Source organism: Strongylocentrotus purpuratus, unplaced genomic scaffold (assembly GCF_000002235.5).
Source record: "Strongylocentrotus purpuratus isolate Spur 01 unplaced genomic scaffold, Spur_5.0 spur5_scaffold_19, whole genome shotgun sequence".
Taxonomy (NCBI): domain Eukaryota; kingdom Metazoa; phylum Echinodermata; class Echinoidea; order Camarodonta; family Strongylocentrotidae; genus Strongylocentrotus; species Strongylocentrotus purpuratus.
In genome coordinates, this window is record NW_022145604.1 from 17,755,039 (window position 1) to 17,776,647 (window position 21,609).

Sequence of the window (21,609 nt, forward strand, 5' to 3'; positions counted from 1 at the left end):
GCAGAATTTTAGAATAAAAATAATTGGAAATAGAACTGTCGAGGAACTAAATAACAAAACACGTTTTGGTTGAAACAAACATGGCGGAGAACATGGACCCACCAAAAAATGAAGATACGTGCGACGAGACGGCTACAAATGGAGAAAAGAACGCTACTGAAGGGAGCAGTATAGCGCAAACTGATTTAGGGTAAGAGGAAACAGCTGAGGGTGTGCTAATTTTAAACAGATATTGATAACATTATATGGGATTGGCATCATATCCAGTAACCTACCGCACATGTGCGCTTAGCCTGGCTTAGCTCATCTCAGCCAGCGACAGTCATGATCATGACAGAGCAGCCGCTGGCGCTAATGTCTGTACTTTCGTATCCAGACTTTGACCCCTAACTCCGACGTACGTGGAGATACGGTTAGAGTGTCTGATCGCCCACCCACTGTTGTGTCATAAAATCCTTCCCATAGAGATTGCACGCACGCGCATCCCTATGATGAAGTCTAAGAGTATGAGTAATGAGTGATTTCAAGTACAGTGTTGGTTGGTGTTGGTAGGGAGGCCAATGCCCAAATCTAACTTTTTAATTACTAATTTGTTTATACTAAAACTAAGATTAAAAGAAAGCATTTACTTTCACTAAGAAAATCCACCCATCTGCCGACTCCATAGGTTCCATCAAATAGGAGATATCCAGCTGGTTTGTAGCCATTTCCTTCTACGCCTTTCCGTACGTAAGAGCCTTGAAATAGGCAGTTCAGTTTAGACCTTCGCGATGGGGACAACTTCTTATTCACGTACGCAAGTGCGCATTTCAGCTCCCTATACGAATCCACATACATCAGGGTGAGCGCGCTTTCGGCCACACTTTCGTGAGCTTTCGTGGTTCTGCCGAAAAAAAACACTCGGTTTATTTCGGATTTCCCCGCCTTCTGATTGGTTAAAACAATAAAATATGACGTCATTTCTCTTCGACAATTATCGATGCACATCGGAAGTGAGTTGTACGTTGAATAGCCATCGTAGTAGATGGTTTTGCTCAAATCTGCCGACAATGTGATGAAATTCAGATGGAAGGAGTTTTTCAATTAACTTACAACTCCGTAATTAACAAAATTAAACATCTTACCTTCTTTCCTGAAAGTTTCATATAATGATGATGAGTAGATCTTATGGTAGATATGATAATATGACTGCAGTTTTTGAAAATTGCACGAACTGATTTTGACGATGCGACGCGTGATGCGTGTACATAGTGTGTACGTGAATGAAACAGCTATGTGAGTGACGTCGAGACCATTTCGTAGTCTTAGAATTCAGACCCGTTTGTGACTTGATTGACTTGTTTTTTCAATTTTTGTTCATTGTATGTCGTATTTTATTGATAATTGTGATATTTATTTTAATATGTGGAATAAATATTGTAAATAGTCTAACATGAATTGGTTATATTTTGGGGTAAAGTAACAATATTTTTTCGAAAAAACTGTTCATTTACTGCAAGATTGCTGCAAGTATAGACTACATAGACGATTTGTCACCTCATCCTTTTGTGTGTGTGTGTGTGCGTGCGTGTGTGAGAGAGAGAGAGAGAGAGAGACTAGGATAGAAAGACCGAGAGAGAAAGACCGAGAAAGAAAGAAAGAAATAGAGAGAGAAAGAGAGAAAAAAAGAAACAGAGAAAAAAAGAAACAGAGAAAAAAAGAAACAGAGAGAGAGAGAGAGAGGGAGAAAGCGTGCGTGTGTGTGTGTGTGTGTGTGTGAGAGAGAGAGAGAGAGAGAGAGAGAAAGAAATAAATAAATAGACAAGATCATTTGGTAAAAGTTTAGATTCAAAGGGTTTTTATTTACCTTTTATAACAATATGATGACAAAAACATGGAAATTTGCATAAATTTGCATAAATTTGCATATTTTATTACGGTGCTGTTTAAAGATATTAAATTTCATATTTGCCAAACATCACTGAATATATCTGCCAAATTTCAGCGAGTTTGGTCATCGCATTGAAGAGATATGACTATTATGAGGCTTAACAGATCACAAACTTCTGAAAACAATGGTGCCACTGCTTAAACACAGGTTTAATTGACTTCAATACAATTATAATAGGTTAGACCTTTTGATCTTTTGTCCTCATCAATATGGTTCTGAAAATTATTTTAAAAATCCGTATCTCTGGAACCGTTGGTCCAAATTGAACAACTCAAAGTGCATTGTGTAAATAAAAATGTGATCTTTAAAATGATATTGAAATCACCCCCTATCTCCTACAAAAAAAAACCCACCTGAACTGCCTACTTGAAACAATTATATTTCATGTCGCAAAGTTACGTTCATAATTAGACAGGCCCGAGGGACAAAGTTCATGATGAAGTTTAAAACTTCGCGCGAAAGTGCAATCACTCAACAGCGGCTAGCCTTGAATCGGTCGCACACGTACACGTACACACCTTCTTCTTCTTAGTTGATCCCTCCACCGACACAGGCAAGCCCCGATGCAGGCTGAAGTCCAGCCATCAATGTGCGAACGATTACATCTTCTACTACTACGAGCCGAAGACGATGGTTCAAAAAAGGAAAGAAATATATATAATTCATTGATATTTACCTTAGATGTGTATTCCAATAATTTGATTTCCTCATGAGTATTCCTTATTATCAACGATCGAGAAGTTACGAGGTCCAATTAAAATCCATCTTGCAGCGAACACAATCATAGCGCACATCCATGCATGCAACGTACGTGTACTAATATTTCTCTCACTCTCTCTCTCTCTCTCTCCCTTTCGCTATAGTACGTAACATACACACTCACTAACCATGTATCATACAACACACACCTTCAAATCATGGCTTTCATTTCAATTCTCAATTGGAGTATAGAATGCTCAAGTAGACTTTTTTTTTTACTGAAATATCTTTTTTAACACTTCTCATACATTACTGCACGACACTCGTATCTAGTGCTGTGAGAATAAGGTACTAGGGTCTATAAATAAGACTACGCTTTGCGCACGATCTGACTGGAGCTCAGATTATGTCGCAATACCCTTTATTTTTGGCGCGAACAATGACGTCACTGTTCACTGTTTTCCTTCTCATTTTGAGATGGATGTAGCTATAGGGCTCAAACCAACGCAAGATTGACAGAAACATCGTACTCTATCTACTTTCGAATGTTCAGTTTGTAAAAATCTGTATTTAAAAAGATATAATCTTTTTTCTTTATATTTTCTAGTTGTTAGAAGTGGCAATTGTGAACATCTGAAATGTTGATCTCTATCAAAAGTTCTTTACTCAAAACGGATCCCATATTTTTAGGGTCTACCTTCTGCCAATGAGAAGGTTTTTAGTGAGCAAACCTCTACGCCCTCTAGGATTTTCTTAGTCGGTGGTGCGAGTGCGTCAAGGTCGTCTGCAACCACAATTATTGGATTAAAAAACGTCAAAATCTGCAAGATTGTCAACAAATGGTGAAAGACTGTTACAGATCCGTGATTATAGGTATGTTGTGAAATGTATAATTGTATTTTCTTTTCATATTTTCTTCAATTTTTATTTTTACATCATTTTTTTCCCTTTGCTAATTTTTTGAAGTGGGCGACGAGCGCACAAATCGTAGGTGTAGAAGCCTTACGCCCGGGCATTGGCCTCCCTAGTGTTGGTGTTGGTGATGGTGTTAATAAGAGCGTGGAAAGGCTGCTGAACCAGTCAGTAGGGGGGCTGGTCCGATATTTGCAGACGTTTTTTTTTCATCGCCGCTCTTGCTCTGCGGGTTTCGGGTTACCAAACTTCCCGCTGGCTAGGCAAAAAATGGATTCCCGCGTAAGAAAATTAAAAAAAGTATAACCCTAGGCCTACTTCACCGTCTACTTTAAAGTACCACTACCAGTCCACTCCAGAACTAGAGTAGAGTCTCCGGTTTGCGGCATCGCCCGGTTTGCGGCCAGGGGTATTTGTTTCAAAAATAAAATGAATATGACTCGATAATAATCATTGAAACCTACCGTGGATTCCACGGTAAGTTCTGCTTTGCCGAAAACGTCCGTAGCAGGTGCTCCTATCGGTACGGAGTATCCGTCAGCGATGTCGGAAATCTACGGCACCAGTCGCCGATGAAAATTCCAGCAGGTGCTAACTTTTAAGTTAAGAGATCGAGGCATGACTAGATCAATATTGTAGCTCTATTTGTCCGATATTTGTCCGATTGGAGGTGAAATTTGATGTTTTTGTGGAAGTATGATGGCTGTGGTCTGTCTCCTATCGCAGATATTTTGATTGTGCCACCGCATGGCTAGTTGCATGGGGTGGCCGCAAACCGGCACGTAATTACGTGTTTTTCTGGTTTGCGGCGGGGGGTGTTAATACACACATAACATGCGGGATCGTGTATGATGGTATGTGTGCTGATGTGTGTACCTGCTATGACCCGATAGTTTCTAGTAGTACGTACCCCCGTATGGGATGATCCATTCGAGGAAAAGGTGAAATTGTTTAAAACTTCACAAATTTACCGTAGCAACAGATAAACATGAGAATTTGGGTTACCCGTAGTAATTTGGTACATGCTTTCATCGTGACGTAGCGCATAAAGCTTTCAGCATCAGCATCAGTATACGGAAGTGTGAGGTGATCCTGTTGAGTGGTGCTTCGTACGCGTGCCGCAAACCGGTACTGCGTGCCCGCAAACCGGGGAACTCGAAGCATTTCGAAACGTGGTCAATGCTGACCACACTGTGGGTCAGTTTGGTTATTTGTGACTTCTATTTAATAAGTAAGTATATGGACTCTTTATTGAGGGTATTGAAGTATTCTGTGAGTATTCCAATAAAAATAGAATCGGCAGTTCCCGCCGATCGGCCGCAGACCGGAGCCACTACTCTAACTTACTTTCAATAGAAGTACTCAAGACTTGAGTCAAGTAGGGTGTCTGATCGCGCACCCGATGTTGTGTGCTAAAATACTTCCCATAGAGATTGCACGCATCCCTAGACTCAATGATTTTATGAACAAATTTGAAATTCAAACCTTTAGTAGGGTGTCTGATCGCGCACCCGATGTTGTGTGCTAAAATTCTTCCCATAGAGATTACACGCATCCCTATGCAGTCTACGTGCATTGCGCAATTTTTTTTTCTTCAAATCGAGATTCAAACCTTTATCTGTTGTGATCCTGAAGGTGATAATCAATGAATGAGGTGTCATATGAAAGAGCAGGTGAATTCCAATATTTCCAAAGGGGCGTAGCCCCCGAAATTCTAAAAATATCTTGGTCAAAACAGCAATTTAAACATTGTGTCCTGGCTAACTCTGAGGTTTGTCACTTTTGAGATATGACGCCCCGATCGATATTTAGTCCCAGTCCTGAGGAACAATTCTATGTGATTATATTTTCGCTAGCCCCCAGGGATCACAACTGATAACAGTTTAAAAATACCCTTCTCGCTATTTGGTGGATCAGCTAATAAGGGGGCGTGCGCTCCGCTCAGTCCAAACCATGGTTACATCGCGTAACATCTCCGCGCACGAACGAAACCCCAAATTCAATTACACATTATAGTGACTGAAATTATGGTTGGCAATTCCCTCGATAAACCCGGAAGTGAATACACGTTATAGTCAATGGCAATATCGCGGAGACAACGTTGTCTCCGCGATATTGCCATTGACTACAACGTGTATTCACTTCCGGGTTCTACGGCGCGAATTGCCAACCATACTAGTCAATGGCACATATCGCGGAGACAGCGTGGCTCAAGCTGCAAGTCGCGCATTGGCTTAGCAACATGCGTACTATATGCATACGCTTGCATATCGCGCGATACAGCTGTTTGTCTGAATTTAGCAAAACAACATCACTCTGCGTGGACGTCTTTTTCGTCAATTTTGACCAAAATGATATGAATATACCAGCGTTTTGGAGGGGCTGTAACTTTTGATAGAAACATCGGTGAGACTTGAAATTTGAAATGTATTATTCTGATAACATTTTTTATTCAAATATCAAACAAAAATGGTGAAAAACGATCCCAAATTGAAAATTGAAAAATCGTTCAGACACCCTACCTTTAGGCCTCATGATCCTGAAGGCGAAACTCAATAAATGACAATAGAAATCACTACACAAGTTGCCAATTTGGTTATCAGTTTGTGACGTTACGTCCTCGCTATTTATCAATTGCTTTATATAGTTTAATGATTTAATCCCATTAATTTCCCTTTTTATCCCTCAAATCTTAATTTTCCCATGCCTTTGCCCAGGTTATATGATTTGTATCATATTGCGTGCATTCAATTTATGAACTTTGAAGAATTATACTATTTTCTGAATATTGTATATTCATAATTATTGATTTTTACATAGTCTAAATAGTTTATCAAAATTCACGTTTTTCATGATTTAACTGAAAAAAGTTACTTCTTCTTCTTCTTCTACAACGATACTAAGCAGGATCCATAAGTCAGGACTTACAGTGCATCCACACAAAAACATATTACTATCAATCTGAATTGGATACTGGTGTGAAGAAATACGATTCTTGGGGGGAAAATAGGAAATTTATATTATCAATATAAAGAAAATAATTACCGGATAGTGAGGACATCACATCACAGACACATGAGTGAGTTGCCAATTTGTCTAGTGATTTTCAAAGCTTTTCATGTCATTAAAAATTCATAACTTTCTTATTAGTTATCCGATTTTGCTCAAACTTTTTTGGATTGGTTTAGACGTAAGGATAATATCTAGGCACTTATTTTTTTGCTAACCCCAAGGGATCACAAGAGATAACAGTTTGAAAATACCCTTCCCCCCATCAGCTAAATAGGGAGGCGTGAGCTCCGCTCAGTCCAAACCATGGTGACAATGCGTAAAATCTGCACATGCATATTCATTCGTATTATGTTTATGAGGCAAACAGACCCGGAAGTGGATGCACGCTGTAGAAAACGGAGGTAGAGCTTGCCGATCGGGCTCAAGTTGGCATGGTACATTCGGTAAAAATGTTTCCCAACTCAAGCACTGTCAAACTCACCACTCAGACACTGGGACCAAATGTCCGGATTTCTGTTTGGACTCGGAGGACAATGGATTATTCTGCCATCTTTGGTTTTTAAAACAGCATTGTTTACTGTTATTATTATTATTTAATCGGCGCCTTCAACTGCAACTCGAAGTAAAATTGCATGCGTTTTCGGCTGGAATACTGCACCAGTGGTATGGTGGTGGCAAAAAAAAAATCAAAATTCAAAAAAATTCAAAAAAAACATGGCGTCCGAATATTTGAGTATTCGCTTGTAAACCTGGGAGTGTACTCGTGTATCTCATTACACTGTTGTGCACAGCCTCACTACATTAAGTCTAACGTATTTCACCCTGAGTCTGAATTTTCATGAAATAATGAAAGTGTTAAAACACATTAGCACAAAGATATACACCACATTCTCATCATCAATTTCAGATTTTTTTCTTTTTTTTCTCTCTCTCTCTCCCAATACTTAGTCCTGCCGGTGATTTAGAGGAACAACCTTCAACCAGTCAGCAAGGAGCAATAGGCGGAGCAGATGATGGAGGGAAAGACAAGAAGAAGAAGAAGAAGAAAAAGAAGAAGGGAGATGTGGCTTCAGGGGGTGCCTCAGGAGGGGTGGACCAGATTGATGCCCGGCTAAGTCAGGTAATTCCTTCCTCTAATCATCGGGTCTAATGTCTATTGTAGGCTTTAAAAAAAATCTTTTTGTTTCCATCTCTCTTCTCTATTTGTGTGCCTCTGCCCACCAATAGACCAGTTCACGGTTAGCACATCTCCCAAATGACCTGAATATCAACGGTCAAAGAGGTCACTTCTCTGAAATTACAGGATTTAGCCTCGTTATCACGATGTCTAAAGAGCCACCTAATAGTAGTAATACGTATGTATCAGCATAGGAAGACAATCTCAAGAGAATTGAAGGAAACTAGGTTAGGCATGGGTATAAAAAAGTGAGTAATAATGTTAATGAAAATAATGATTGTGATGGTGATGGTGACGGTGATGATGATAATAATGATGATGATGATGATGATTGATGGTGGTGTGGTAGTGGTGGTGGTGGTGTGGTGGTGATGTTGGTGGTGGTGGTGATTATGATGATGATGATGATGATGATGATGATGATTGATGGTGGTGTGGTAGTGGTGGTGGTGGTGATGTTGATGGTGGTGGTGATTATGATGATGATGATGATGAAGATGATGAGGATGATGATGATGGTGATGAATGATGATGTTGGTGATGGTGATGATGATGATGATGATGATGACGATGGTGGTGATGGGGGTGATGGTGATGATGATGGTAATGATACTTTTCATACACCTTTATCATTTTCAGAATCCTCAAATATCCATGTCAAAGTTAAAAGCTGCCATGGAGTTGTTTGTACCTCAGGGCCCTGCTAAGAATATGGATGAAGCCAAGAAAAAGACCTACAACTTCTGGGAAACACAGCCTGTTCCAAGTTTGGGTAAATAACTCCTTTGATTATAGATTGAGAACTGTTAGATTTATCATTAATTATATATCACTAGCATACATTAACTCATTCAATTGTTTTATGTTTTTGAAGGGATGGTAGAACAAACCATGCCTCGTTTCTGCATCTTACATAAAGAGTTGTATTCATTTCTTTATTGGATGTACAAAGTTTTATTCATTATCACATGTGTACCTTGGTAATTTTCTCACCACCTGATATTTATTGAAAAGTCTTTATAAAGCAGGGGTGGTATTCTGAACATTGTTGTAAGTTTTGTGTTATCTTTTGTTGTATCTTCCATAGATAACACAGCGCTAATATTGTTGTAAGTTGGTATTCTGAACATTGTTTTATCCCTGTGTTATCTCTAGAAGGACCGCCTCTATCTTATCTTTTACCACTGTTGACACGCCCATTTCTATGGACCCTACCAATCAAAATCTGTTTTATATAAGCATGATAAGTAGGTCAACCAATAGAAATACTTTATGCCATATCTGAAGATGCGCCTAGTGCATACTAATCTTGGGCGTAATTAATTATTTGAGCATTTAGTACGCGCGTCTTTGATATGCGCTGTGGCATGTGGATCATGAAGACAAATCACGCTTTCACTATATTGGTTGAGATAAGAGCACTAAAATCGTCATATTCTAGCATGTAGTTTCTTAAAAAGTTCTCATCTGTGATGTTTCCGGTCGACACACAATGTTTTTCTAACTCGTCTATTGGCAAGAAGTTGGTTCTGGGCAAAAAATATTGCCGCCATTATATCAACACGAAAGATACAACAACCCCCTACCTGTTGTAAATATTGTTGTAAATACCATGAAAGATAAGATAAGATAAAAGATACAACAACTTTCAGAATACCAATTATCTCGACATATTATCTCCCGTGCGCATATGCAAATGAGGATTAAATGCCACTGTATTAATAATACGCACAATTACAAGCGCACCAAAGTAGGAGCGCAGGCGCGGCCAATAAGATGAGAGAAAAGATACAACAAAAGATAACACAAAAGTTACAACAATGTTCAGGGGGGTGTTTCACAAAGATTCTAAGTTGAACTTATCTCTAAGTTGGACTTACAAATTATGGAAAGCCGTTAGCATCTTTGAAAATATTTTGTAAAATTTATTTTGAAAGGCATAAAATGTTGATTCAAATCATTCATATTTTCAATCATCAAGGAGATTTCATGTTCTGGATTTGGAATTTATACAAAAAGTATAAAATACTTGAATTTCTGCTTTTGAATATATTTCATTTTAAGACTCCAATGGCTGTCCATAATTTTTAAGTCCAACTTAGAGTTAAGTTCTACTTAGGATCTTTGTGAAACACCCCCCAGAATACCAACTTTATCCTATCTCCAAAGATACAACAATATTAGAGATAACACAGGGTTCAGAATACCACCCCAGGACTGCACTACCTGTAGCTACTTGCGCCCTCTAAATAGCCAACAATGCCTAAGCGGTACCCGTTGATCCCCCATGGTCCCCTTTTTCTTATGGTAATTGAGAGCTAATTTGATGAGATAACCACCTATCAGTGACCCTGCAGGGAGGTCTCATCCTTCCTGGCCAAACTAGTGCAGATAGGCTTTAACATATAACTCTTTTATGGGATTTTACACAGCCAAAGATGAGAGCATACTTTGTATTTTTTTTTTCTGTTATGAATATAGAGGAGACCGTTTCTGTTGAAGTAAATAAAGCTGTCGAAGCAGACAAGACTGATATTAGGAAGGAACCCTACTCGTTACCACAGGGATTCTCATGGGATACTCTAGATATACATAGTGAAGTGGAGGTAAGTTTTCAACTCTAGTCTTATGACCCAAGTAGGACTGAATACAGAGATGCCAACTAGTACGATTAAAGCGTATTTAGTACGATAATAAGAGTGAAATACGATTTTTCATCTTTATAAAAAATAAATAATAATAATAAATTAACCCATGAAAACAGCAGAATCGCATAGAAACATGTACAAGTAAACCCCGGCAACCTCAACAAAAAACTTTGCTTTAAAATTTTCTCATTAAATTTTGATGAAAAAGCAGACGACGGGCCAGTGGTAGTGTCGAGTTTTCGTGAAAATCTGATTTTTCTCTTCAAAATCGGATTTAAATTTTTTTTTTTTAATGATACCGAGTCTTTTTTCTTGTGTCAAGAGGTTGGCATCTCTGTGAATAGGCCGGTTTTCAATTCAATTCAAATTTTATTGTCCAATTATTGGAAATTTGTTTTGTTTGCATTACAATACAAATTACAGATTATAAACATCAATAAGATACAGATGGATAGAGAATAATACAATTGATTTGAACATGGATAACACGAATTGCACAAAACGCGGACCAAAATTCAATTCAAAATTCAGACTAAGTTATTAAATTAAATTCATAATTCAGATTCAAATTTATGGATGTTTCTTTCCTGGGGACCTAGTGAAGAGGTACCCATTAACCTGTTATTAGGGACTTTTCGATTTGCACTTTCATAAGTGGACTGCGACGTATGCGGTCATTTTTAAGCAGGGTTGACGAGGCACGCTGACTATTGTTCGTTACCGTTTCGATGTTACACAACTACGACGCTCGCTTAGTGAGCGCGAAACGCGATCAAATAGCTAAAGATATAACACCAAATTCGGTGCATGGCACTGTTCTAAAAAATTATGCTGCAGCAGATTAACGTTGCATGAATAAAATGTGTTCATTTTATGAATTATTCTGCTTGGTGAGCGCGAAATTCGATCGAAAAGCTAAAGATTCATCACACCAAATTCGGTGCATGGGACTGATCTCGAAAATTATGCTGCATCAGATTGGCGATGCGCAAACAAAATGTGTTCATTTCATGAATTATTCTGCAACAATTTTGATTTAAGAGAAATAACAGACATGAAAATGTGTTAATTTAAGAGAATTCACGCTTCCACCACTCTCCGGTTCTAGAATTAGGTCAATTGGGTCCATTTTGTGACTTCAATTTGATATTTCGTGCCTTCAAAAGATTGCTTACGAACATGTATCGTCACAGTTTGCGAACGACGGCAAAACAAGGGCTAACGCGTTCGGAAATTCTGCTACGAACGATGAGCTCGTCGATGCGCATGTGTCGCAGTCCACTAGTCGCATACGTCGCAGTCCACATACGTCGCAGTCCACTAGTGAACGTGCAAATCGAAAAGCCCCTATTAACGAATGAACTGTGATATTCGGAATCCAGTCTGCATACATTATGTCAGGCAATCCTTGGGCAGGTTTTCAGGTTGTCAAGTGTCAAGAACAACCGTTGTTTAAAAAGTATGCATAAAATTTGAATATGCTAGTAAACCAGTCTACTGTGTAAGATGCTGTCTACAGTCTACAAGTTCCTGGGAAAAGTGGCTATTATAGACAATGTAAGAAAGATATTTTGTGTGAGATTTGATAGTATCACAATAATAACAATTTTGAAAATCTGAAACCATCTGCGGTAAAACATTTTTTAAAAAAATTAAAAAAGCACTACATGCAGATATGGATATAAGGGATAAAACACACATGTGGTATCAAAATCGGGTCCAAGTTGAGAATATCCTGTAGGAGAGCACTTCAAAAACAATCCTTTTCATGATATATTGCTTCTATCCTACCTTCCAAATAGAAATGAAGAAATGAGAATTTAATATGAGCTTTTTCATTTCTCCATTGCAAAAACTTAGTCAATTTGAGTTGCCCAAATTAAAAAGTCTATGAATCAATACAATGTACTTTACTAGTATTAGTTAACTTGTAGAGGAATTGTGTGTAATATTTGACAGTACCTTTCATGTCAAGATTTCCATGTATGTGGATGTATATTGAACACATCAATTGTGTTTTTGTTTTTTTACAAAACAGTACATGTATTTTCCACAGGTATGTCTTTTAGGTCAGTCCTTGATACATATGCATATAATGAAGTTGATATAACATTTCCCTTATTTTATCTACTATTACAGCTCAGAGAATTATACAACCTCTTGAATGAAAATTATGTTGAAGATGATGACAATATGTTCCGTTTTGATTACTCTGCCGAATTTCTTCAGTGGTAAGTTTTTTCATAGTTTTTTTTTTTTAATAATAAAAACGAAGAAACAAACATAGCCTCATGCTTTAGCTAATCAGCCTTGACTTAATTAGATTATTTTTAAGCTCCATAGGTTATAAAGATAAACACTGTTAAAATAAATGATTTTTTTTTCTTTCTTTAACCTATATTTTAGGCCTGAGTCATGTCGGGACTTTTATAAACCGGGTCCCGACGGCCTCGCACCGATCAGGACCAGGTGTCCCGAAATCAGCTCGCAGGATTTGTCACTTGCCTCTAAAAAAAGCGCATAATATCATCAGTATGTCCCTTTAAAGTGACTTTTTATCAATCAAATAAATAAACACATGCATACCTCGGCTCAGATCGGTATATTCTCCCATTTGATATTATTTTCATCCATGTTTGGCGATGTTTAATGCCATTATCATGCCTCTAAAAGTAAAAATACTAGGGCAAAAATAGTAAGACAACATTCGAGCCACCATTTTGATTCATGCAGGTTGAATAAATCGGGTCAAAAAATATAAATGTTAAAATTATAAAACAGCTTTCTAAAAAAAACAGGCGATCGGCTTGTAAAAGTCATGGGATTCCTGACTGACCTAAAGGTTTATAATTATGATTGCAGCATGAGCTTAATCCAGGATTTTGTTTAGAATCTGAGGCAAAGATACCCGATCCCTTTAAATGAATATTTCATTACTCTGTATTCTAGGATGATGAAGACATTTTTAACACCAAACTGTAATTGATTTAATAGTGGTGTGTACTAAATATTTTCTCTTCCAGGGCCTTAACGCCACCAGGTTGGTTAAGGGAATGGCACTGCACAGTACGGGTTGATGCAAACAAGAAACTAGTTGGGTTCATTAGTGCTGTACCGGCAAGGATAAAGGTCAATGGCAAGTAAGTTGACCCGTCTCATATGACTTTTGACCCCAGTCCGAGTTATCTTGGGCTAAGCATTCAACGTGACATGAAGAGTTTGCCAGGGTATATTCATTTGTTTTTCAATGTATCATTTGTAGTCATCCATGTTTGTTTGTTTGTTGTTGTTGTTTTTTTGTCACTGTTAGTAGTTATTCTGAATAAGCCATTTCGTAAATACTATCTGCGCATGGGCAGATAAAGATTTTCTGATAAAATTGTAAAACCCACCGAGATGAATAAGTGCTCATGTTATGTAATCATTATTCATGTGTGCACCTACGGTACATTCTATGATGCAAGAGGGCAAACACAAGCTTTTCATGAAGCACATACATGACTCTGGCATTGATTATTCTAAAATACACAAAGTGGGACTTCTCCACAAGTAAAAGATCTGTGGATATTTGGGGTCATTTGACCCATGTGCTAACTACGAAATGGTCTATTAGTCTGGCTTTATGTTAAAATTTTAGTTTGGCCTATTTTTTTTCTTCATTAAGGATTAATTGAGCAGGCATGAGATTCCTCCGCGGTTTTAGAAATTTGGAGAGAAAAAAAATAGGACCATATTGCTGTACACACTAGATATATGCCCGGGTAGGTGCAGCAAGATTCCATTGGTCGGAGATGTGTAGTAGGGAAACAGAATGGCAGGCAACTATCTGTTTAGGAAATTCACTTAATGTTTACCTGGCAAAAAATACCATACATTGTTAATGAGAACTTAAGAACCATTGAGGCAATTTTAACTAAACTTTGCTGTAATAAGGACTTGATTTATGTACTGTGAGAATCAAAATATTGAATTCGTAAAATAGTCAAAGGAAAAAAGGATCATGGATTAATTGAACATAGCTTAGAGGCATAATGGATCCACATTCATCTACCGTAGTATAAACCTTTCTTTATATTTTTTCTTCTCCTCCTCGAAGAATTGTAAGAATGGTAGAAATCAACTTTCTGTGTGTTCACAAGAAGCTGAGGTCAAAGCGTGTTGCACCTGTACTCATCCGTGAGATCACGAGGAGGGTCCATCTCCAGGGTATATTCCAGGCCGTCTACACAGCTGGCGTTGTTCTTCCCAAGCCTGTCTCAACGTGCAGGTCAGTCAGTTAGACAGCCATTCTATATCGTCTTTAATCCCTGTTCATGTATTGTGTTCTGACATCGTTTCTAAACAAAAAGTCTGTTTCTACACAAAACAGGTTATGGGCAGGTTATGAGCAGTTGGGGTTCCTATTGCTTCAGCTCCAGGCAGGACGTTGCCCCTGAACCCCCATCCCCCCCCCCCCCCTCCTCCCCCCACAGAGTTCCTCTTTTTCCAGATTTTCTCTGTCACATGCCTGACCTGATAGAAAACCTTGCAACTCCATATACAATTAGGTCTTTTGTGCCATTTGTCAACTCAGATCCCCCAAACAAGTTTGAGTTGTGAAAAAAAAAGTTACCTGTAGATCTTATGATCCAGAGATGCCAACCAGTACGATTAAATTGTTTATAGTACGATAATAAGAGTGAAATACGATAATACAATATCACCTCTTAAAATATGATTTTCATCCTTTTTTTTTAAACCCATAAAAACAGCGGAATTGCATAGAAACATGTACAAGTAAACCCCCGCAACCCCAACAAAAACTTTACAATTTTCTCATTAAATTTTAATGAAAGAGCAAACATTTTACTTGACCGAACTTACCAGTAAAACATTTTTCTGAAATTTTACTGGCCCGGGGCCAGTGGTAGTGTCAAGTTTTCATGAAAATCTGATTTTTTAATATACTCAGTCTGTTTTTTTTGTGTCAAGAGGTTGGCATCTCTGCTTATCAGTACAGTGTTGTTCTGTGTTTGATAGACCGTTTTCATATCGTATTGTCTATTCTTTAACCCATTGCCAACTGGAACCAGGGGGGGGGGGGCTCCTGTATTAAGTCTATGTGAATGAGAGAATTCAGTAGTCAACAGGTTAATACGGTCTGACATTTTGAACCAATTGTGTCTTTCTTCAGATACTGGCATAGATCACTCAACCCTAAGAAGCTAGTAGAAGTCAAGTTCTCTCATATAGGTCGCAACATGACGCTACAGAGGACGATTAAACTCTACAAACTTCCAGAGGTAGGTACTACACAATGTCCTCTTACATTCTCAAGCTTTTACCTGAAGTATTATGAATGGTATAAACTCCAATATTTTGCTTCAGATAATTTATGAGAAGACATGAGAAGTATATCATTATGTCCCTGGCAGAAAAGTACAAACACAAATTTGGGTCAAATTTCCAAACTGCCTTCATTTATCAAATAGTGAAGTTACTGTACTTTTGTAACTTTTAACAATTTGGACGATTTAGAGAGAGAAGTGTGTTGTATAGTTGTAATCAAAGATTAAAATCAAATCATCGGAATCTTGTTTTCCTTTCGATGTATATCCATTCGGTCCATTCATTTGCGCCTTCTGCTACTAACAAATTGTTTTCTATGGATTATTATAGCCCTATAGAATATACATACATACATGCCAAGTATTCCGATTTTGGTGGAATCATGGTTTTCATTTCAATTCAGAATGACAGTCCACAAAGTCTGATTTCTTTTGTATTTTTATTCAATAGGGAAAAAAATGCATTTGTAGCACACATCTAATCATTGTTTATACCTTGTGTTTAACACCTGGAGAGTGACAGATAATAATAATTAATAATAATACATATGATTTATAAGGCGCCAAATCCACTTGACAGTCAAATGCTCAAGGCGCAGCTTGTGCAAAGGATGAAATACATACATACATGATACATTTATACAAAGTGCGATAGGAAAAGTACAGACATGAAAGGTTATGGTAATCAATTATAAGCTAAATTAAACAGATATTTCTTAAGATTGTTTATGTAGATTAACGTCTTGCCTAAGGTCGTTAGTGCTGGGCTGTGTCTCCGTAGAGTCCATGTTTGGTTTTCATGTTAACATGTTTCCTTCCATCGTCTTTTCTTTGTAGGAAACGAAAACGCCTGGGCTGCGTCCCATCCAGCCACAGGACATGGAGAAATGTCACAAACTCCTCTCAGATTATCTGGACAAGTTCAAACTGGCACCAGTCTTTGATCTTGTAAGTATGATGTGTAACAATGAATTTAGCAATAACCCTTTGGTGACGATCATTCCACATTTTGTGGATCGGCTCGATACCTTATGCAGAGCTGCCAACTAGTATGGATTTCCCGTAATTGGTACGGAAATTAGTCATCATTACGGCAGTACGGAATGTTGTTTAAAAATACTGATTAAAATAATTAATGTGGTTTATCATAGCGAGTGCTGTGCAGTATGGCGGCCATCCAACACTTGCTGAGAAAGACGAAAAAGTATCAGGTTTTCTGTTAATAGAAGCCAATTTTTTATGGAAAACTGATGCGTTGTGATGACCTGAAATTCAATATTTAGCAACTTTGTGTGAGTAAAATCACAAAGTTATAACAGATATGTTGTTATATCAGGGCCTGTTGCATAAAACTTACCATTAAAGGTAATGCAAAGTTTTGGGAAATTTTGAAAATTGGATGGATAGTAATTCTTTAAAATGTTGATATATTTGGATGCCCCAGTGGATGTATTATAAGCACTAGAAAATTAAGCCCCTAAACACTTCTGCTTTCAAGAAAATTGAATAATCAAAATTTACCGGTGCTCCCGGTAAATTTCAAATATGCAGTTCTGATATATGATTTCCAAACATTAATAGCAAATCAGTTGATTGTAGTCAATAAACCTTGTTTTAAAGCTAAAGTAATATCAGTCTTGAGAGGGCCCTATACAACATAAAGAGTTTATTATTTACAATTTAATCACTTTAGACTCGATTTCAACCGCGACAACGATCATTGAATAATTGTAAAATTGCACATGCTTCCAATATGTTCATTTGAACCAAATTCATGACCCATTACCGACACTTTGTATCAACTTTAATGGTAACTTTGCCATCAATATCAACAGCCAATCAATCAAGGTTTTCATGGAAGTTAACACTGATGGCAAAATGATATGCAATAGGGCCAAGACCTCTTTATAATATTTGCTTGATTCATCCGGATGACTGTAGGAGGAGTTCAAGCATTGGTTCACCCCTAGGCCAAACATCGTCAGCGCGTACGTGGCTGAAGTGGACGGTGTCCTGACGGACATGATCAGCTTCTACACCCTCCCTTCTTCCATCATGCACCATCCAGTCCACAAGCAGCTCAAGGCCGCCTACGCCTTCTACAATGTCACCACAAGGTCAACCTGGGAGACGCTCATGCTGGATGCTCTCACCCTAGCAAAACAGGTATGTTTTTATCTAAAGCATCATCACCTGAATGTTCCAATATTGGTACTCATATTTCGGGTTATTTTGTACAAGTGCTGTCCCCAAAGTGGCTTATCAACACAGCATTTGGCTATTATCAAATCATCATAGGATAAAAGCTGTTTAATTCTCTTGATAATTGATGTCAAAGTACATTCAAACCTGCTTTAGCGACCACCAGTATAGAAGGTCCACCTGTCTACAGAGACCACATTTTTTGTTTCCCTTTAAAGTGGTTTCTCATTGAAATATGTACTAAAGGAACCTGCCTATAAAGACCACTTTCTTTTCTTGTCTCCCCTGGGTGGTCTTTATAGACAGGTTTCACTGTACTGGTATTTTTCTGCTTCCTAAATATGTTCTTTTTGTTGTGATGTTGATCATGTAGGAGGACTTTGATGTATTCAATGCTCTGGATCTCATGGATAACAAGGAGTTCTTGGAGAAGCTCAAGTTTGGCATCGGAGACGGCAACCTTCAATACTACATATACAACTGGATATGTCCTACCATGAAACCTCAAGAAGTAAGTCAAATAATGATTTGATCTGGGTCTACCGTCTACTGTCTGTCTTACCTTTATTTGTAGAGGTGTTGTGGTCTGGTGGATAAGTCGCACTACTACAGATCACTTGGCAAGATGATGTAGGGGAAACAATAGGACACATCCAACACGTTACAATATTTTTCACAACCAAAACTAGATATTACCTTTAAATCTACATGGGTTGTATCTTTCACATTATTGCTGAGGGTCAGATCATAGAAAAACTTGGGTCAAATCATAGTGAATGTAGTATGTGAATTCAATTAAAAAGTCTGTCTCCAACTTAGCAACCTATTTTCATGAATTGGGTAAAACACAGAACTAAGGGGTAAAACAAATGTTTGTCGTTCTGTAAGGCTTTTTCTATGACCTATGTATTTGACAAATAAATAATTAATCTTACTCAGCAAATCTCCTGTTAAAATTGCAGCATTTCTTTTCCCAAGCAAACAACAACTGCACAAAAATTACAAGCATGATCAAGAGTCATTCACCATCATTTATACTTTCTTTCGGATAAACTTGATTTTTTTTCTCGCCTGCGTAGCAAAAAAGCAAGACATAGGCGCTGCTTTTCCGGTGACGGTGACGGCGGCGGCGGCGGCGTCAACATCAACATCAAAAACTTAACCTAAGGTTAAGTCTTTGAATTTTTGATATAATTTTGAAAATAAAAGGTCTTAGTCAATGAAACTTGGACTATAGGATTATCAAGTCAATTATTCAGGTCAACAGACTTGGACTATGTTGTGGCATATTCATCAAGATTTTGAATTTTTTAGCATATTTTCAAAATTGATTGTTCAAATTCCATGAGACTTGTATCCAAGGGTTATCAAGTATCACAAATCATATGACACAAATTCCAGGTCACAAGGTCAAAGGTCAGTAGACTTGGATCATATTTTCACAACTTAATATGAGAATTAATAATTTGTTTAAATTAATTTGTTCATATTTCATTCAAGTTATCGATCGTAGTACATTTACCGGTAATAGTAAATAATTCTTCTGGTGATTCTTAGTCAATATTCACTTCAGAATGTGATTATGTTTAGAGAATTTCATTTTGTGGGGCCTGCTAATGGGCCACCCTGCCTATAAACAATGTCCCAACCTCAATTTTTAATCATGTCGAATTGCGTAATGCAGGCGAGATCGCCGAGAGCGTTTCCCTTGTTATTCTTAGTTCTGTATTTGTCCCCCTTCCGCTGATGTTGACAAATAAACAACACACAAAGCGTACATAAATTGTGCATAGTATGTGTAAAATGCGATCTGTGCATTCATCACATTGGCAATTCCTCACATTAGTGCACTTTAATTCCTGCATGACTTGGTGAAAACTATCTTCACCCGTTATGTGTACCATTATCCCTTGTACAAAATAGCATAAAATGTACTTGCAAAGAACTTCATGTTTATTTCCATGTTTCTTTTTCTTTATCCTATTCTTTTACAGATTGGCCTTGTTTTACAATAGTGGAATGACGACCAAAGTGACATCCTAATAATAGATTATAGGTAATTCTAGAGTGTACCCCAAGCCTTTATAGATGGCAACTGCAATGTAGCTTATTTTGCTTCTTTTCTTGGCCACTAAGAGTTCCATGTTCTGCCAATTGAGGTCATGGTATCGTTGGCAAAAATATGGTATTTCTTTAAGAACAGTCAACCAACTTCATTTGGAAAATCATATATAGTAGGGGTTTTAGAGACCAAATGGAATCCAACCGTTTGACTATTTTTTGTTTTGTAAAATCCCTGTAGGCAATTCCATTGATGTATTATGTGCTAGATAAACCCTGTCTAATATGCAGCAGCAGTACCATTTTTACTGCTATACCTGGCATTATTCAAAGTGGACTGAATAGACCTTTTTTCATAATGTAATCAAATTTAATGCACAAATCTGTCAGTGCCTCGTTGCAAATCGTTTCATTCACCTGTTAGGAATAATTATATTTCGAAATTGAGAATGTATATTATGACTTGTCCTACCTAACAACACGTCATGTATGCAATTTGCATTCTGAATATTGAAATATAATTATTTGTAACAGTCAGGTGAATGAAACAACTTGTAACGAGGCACTTAAAAAATTGTGCATTCAATTTGAGTGTTTGAAAATGGCCTTTTTCAGTCATGGCTAGGCCCCAACCAAGTGGGCGAAATAGTCCACTGACTTTAATATGGCATGCTAAGTTTTAAACTCTTGATCCCATCCAAATCACTCTTATTTCCCCTTTTCATAAGACTTCAATTTTATTTTGTGACAGAACTAAGTTTTGTTACAAATGGACAGCTTGACACTTGTACTCCATTTGTAAGGGGCAGGGCAGCCATGTTTTAAAAAAAGTTGTCCACTTTGAAGTATCCAGACCAGTAGCATCTAGAGCAGTTAGTATGATAAACAATTATTTTAACTTTATGTACCATGTTTTAATCAGTCACATATTGGGTATATGGTAATAAGTGTGATTGCCCCTTGATTACCAAAGTATATGTTCCATGTACTGGTATTTAATTCTTGTTCTCTTTCAAAAAGTGTTACATTATGCATTACTTCGTTTACTTTTGAATGTATCTTTTCTACCTGTGTCTATAATAATGGGGAATGTGTTGATTATCACTAAATTATTTTATCCAATTTTTGATTTACCCAAATAAATCATTTGCAGAAATACACTCCATGTACAGTGTATTTAATTCTTGTTCTCTTTTGAAAAGTGTTACATTATGCATTACTTAATTTACTTTTGAATATATATTTTCTACCTGTGTTTACAATAATGGGGGGATATGTTGATCATGCCAAATTATTTTATCAAATTATAAATTTATCGATACAAATCATTTGCAAAAATTTCTTGCTATTGAAAAACAAATCTTTTTCAACATTGCATTATATTCCATGCACTGAATGTGTCTGAAATATTCTGTTATTCTTTTGAAAAGTGGAGAAAGTGTTTTATGTTATGTAATGAATTTCAAAATGGTAGTTCTGTGATTTTTTTGTACATTTGTGATACAATCCAATTAGTGTCTTTTGCCAAAATATAATTTGCTATCCATGCACAGTACAGTGTGCCAGAATGACACATTCATGTGTATATGCATTCACATGACTATTCATTTTCTTGAAAAGAGTGGGCAATATCTATGTGTA

At 37.4% G+C, this 21,609-nt stretch overlaps 1 protein-coding gene across 1 annotated transcript; it reads left to right on the plus strand.

Annotated features, from left to right (window-relative positions):
* Positions 1-44: 44 nt before the first annotated feature.
* On the plus strand, positions 45-21,133 carry LOC576032 (glycylpeptide N-tetradecanoyltransferase 2). Its single transcript, XM_030990461.1, has 12 exons — positions 45-190; positions 7,502-7,673; positions 8,370-8,502; positions 10,212-10,336; positions 12,518-12,609; positions 13,402-13,518; positions 14,475-14,645; positions 15,552-15,660; positions 16,543-16,653; positions 17,647-17,871; positions 18,281-18,418; positions 19,902-21,133. The coding sequence occupies exons 1-12, from the start codon at positions 81-83 to the stop codon at positions 19,920-19,922; spliced, it is 1,524 nt and encodes a 507-aa protein (XP_030846321.1). The 5' UTR covers positions 45-80; the 3' UTR covers positions 19,923-21,133.
* The last annotated feature ends 476 nt before the right edge of the window (positions 21,134-21,609 follow it).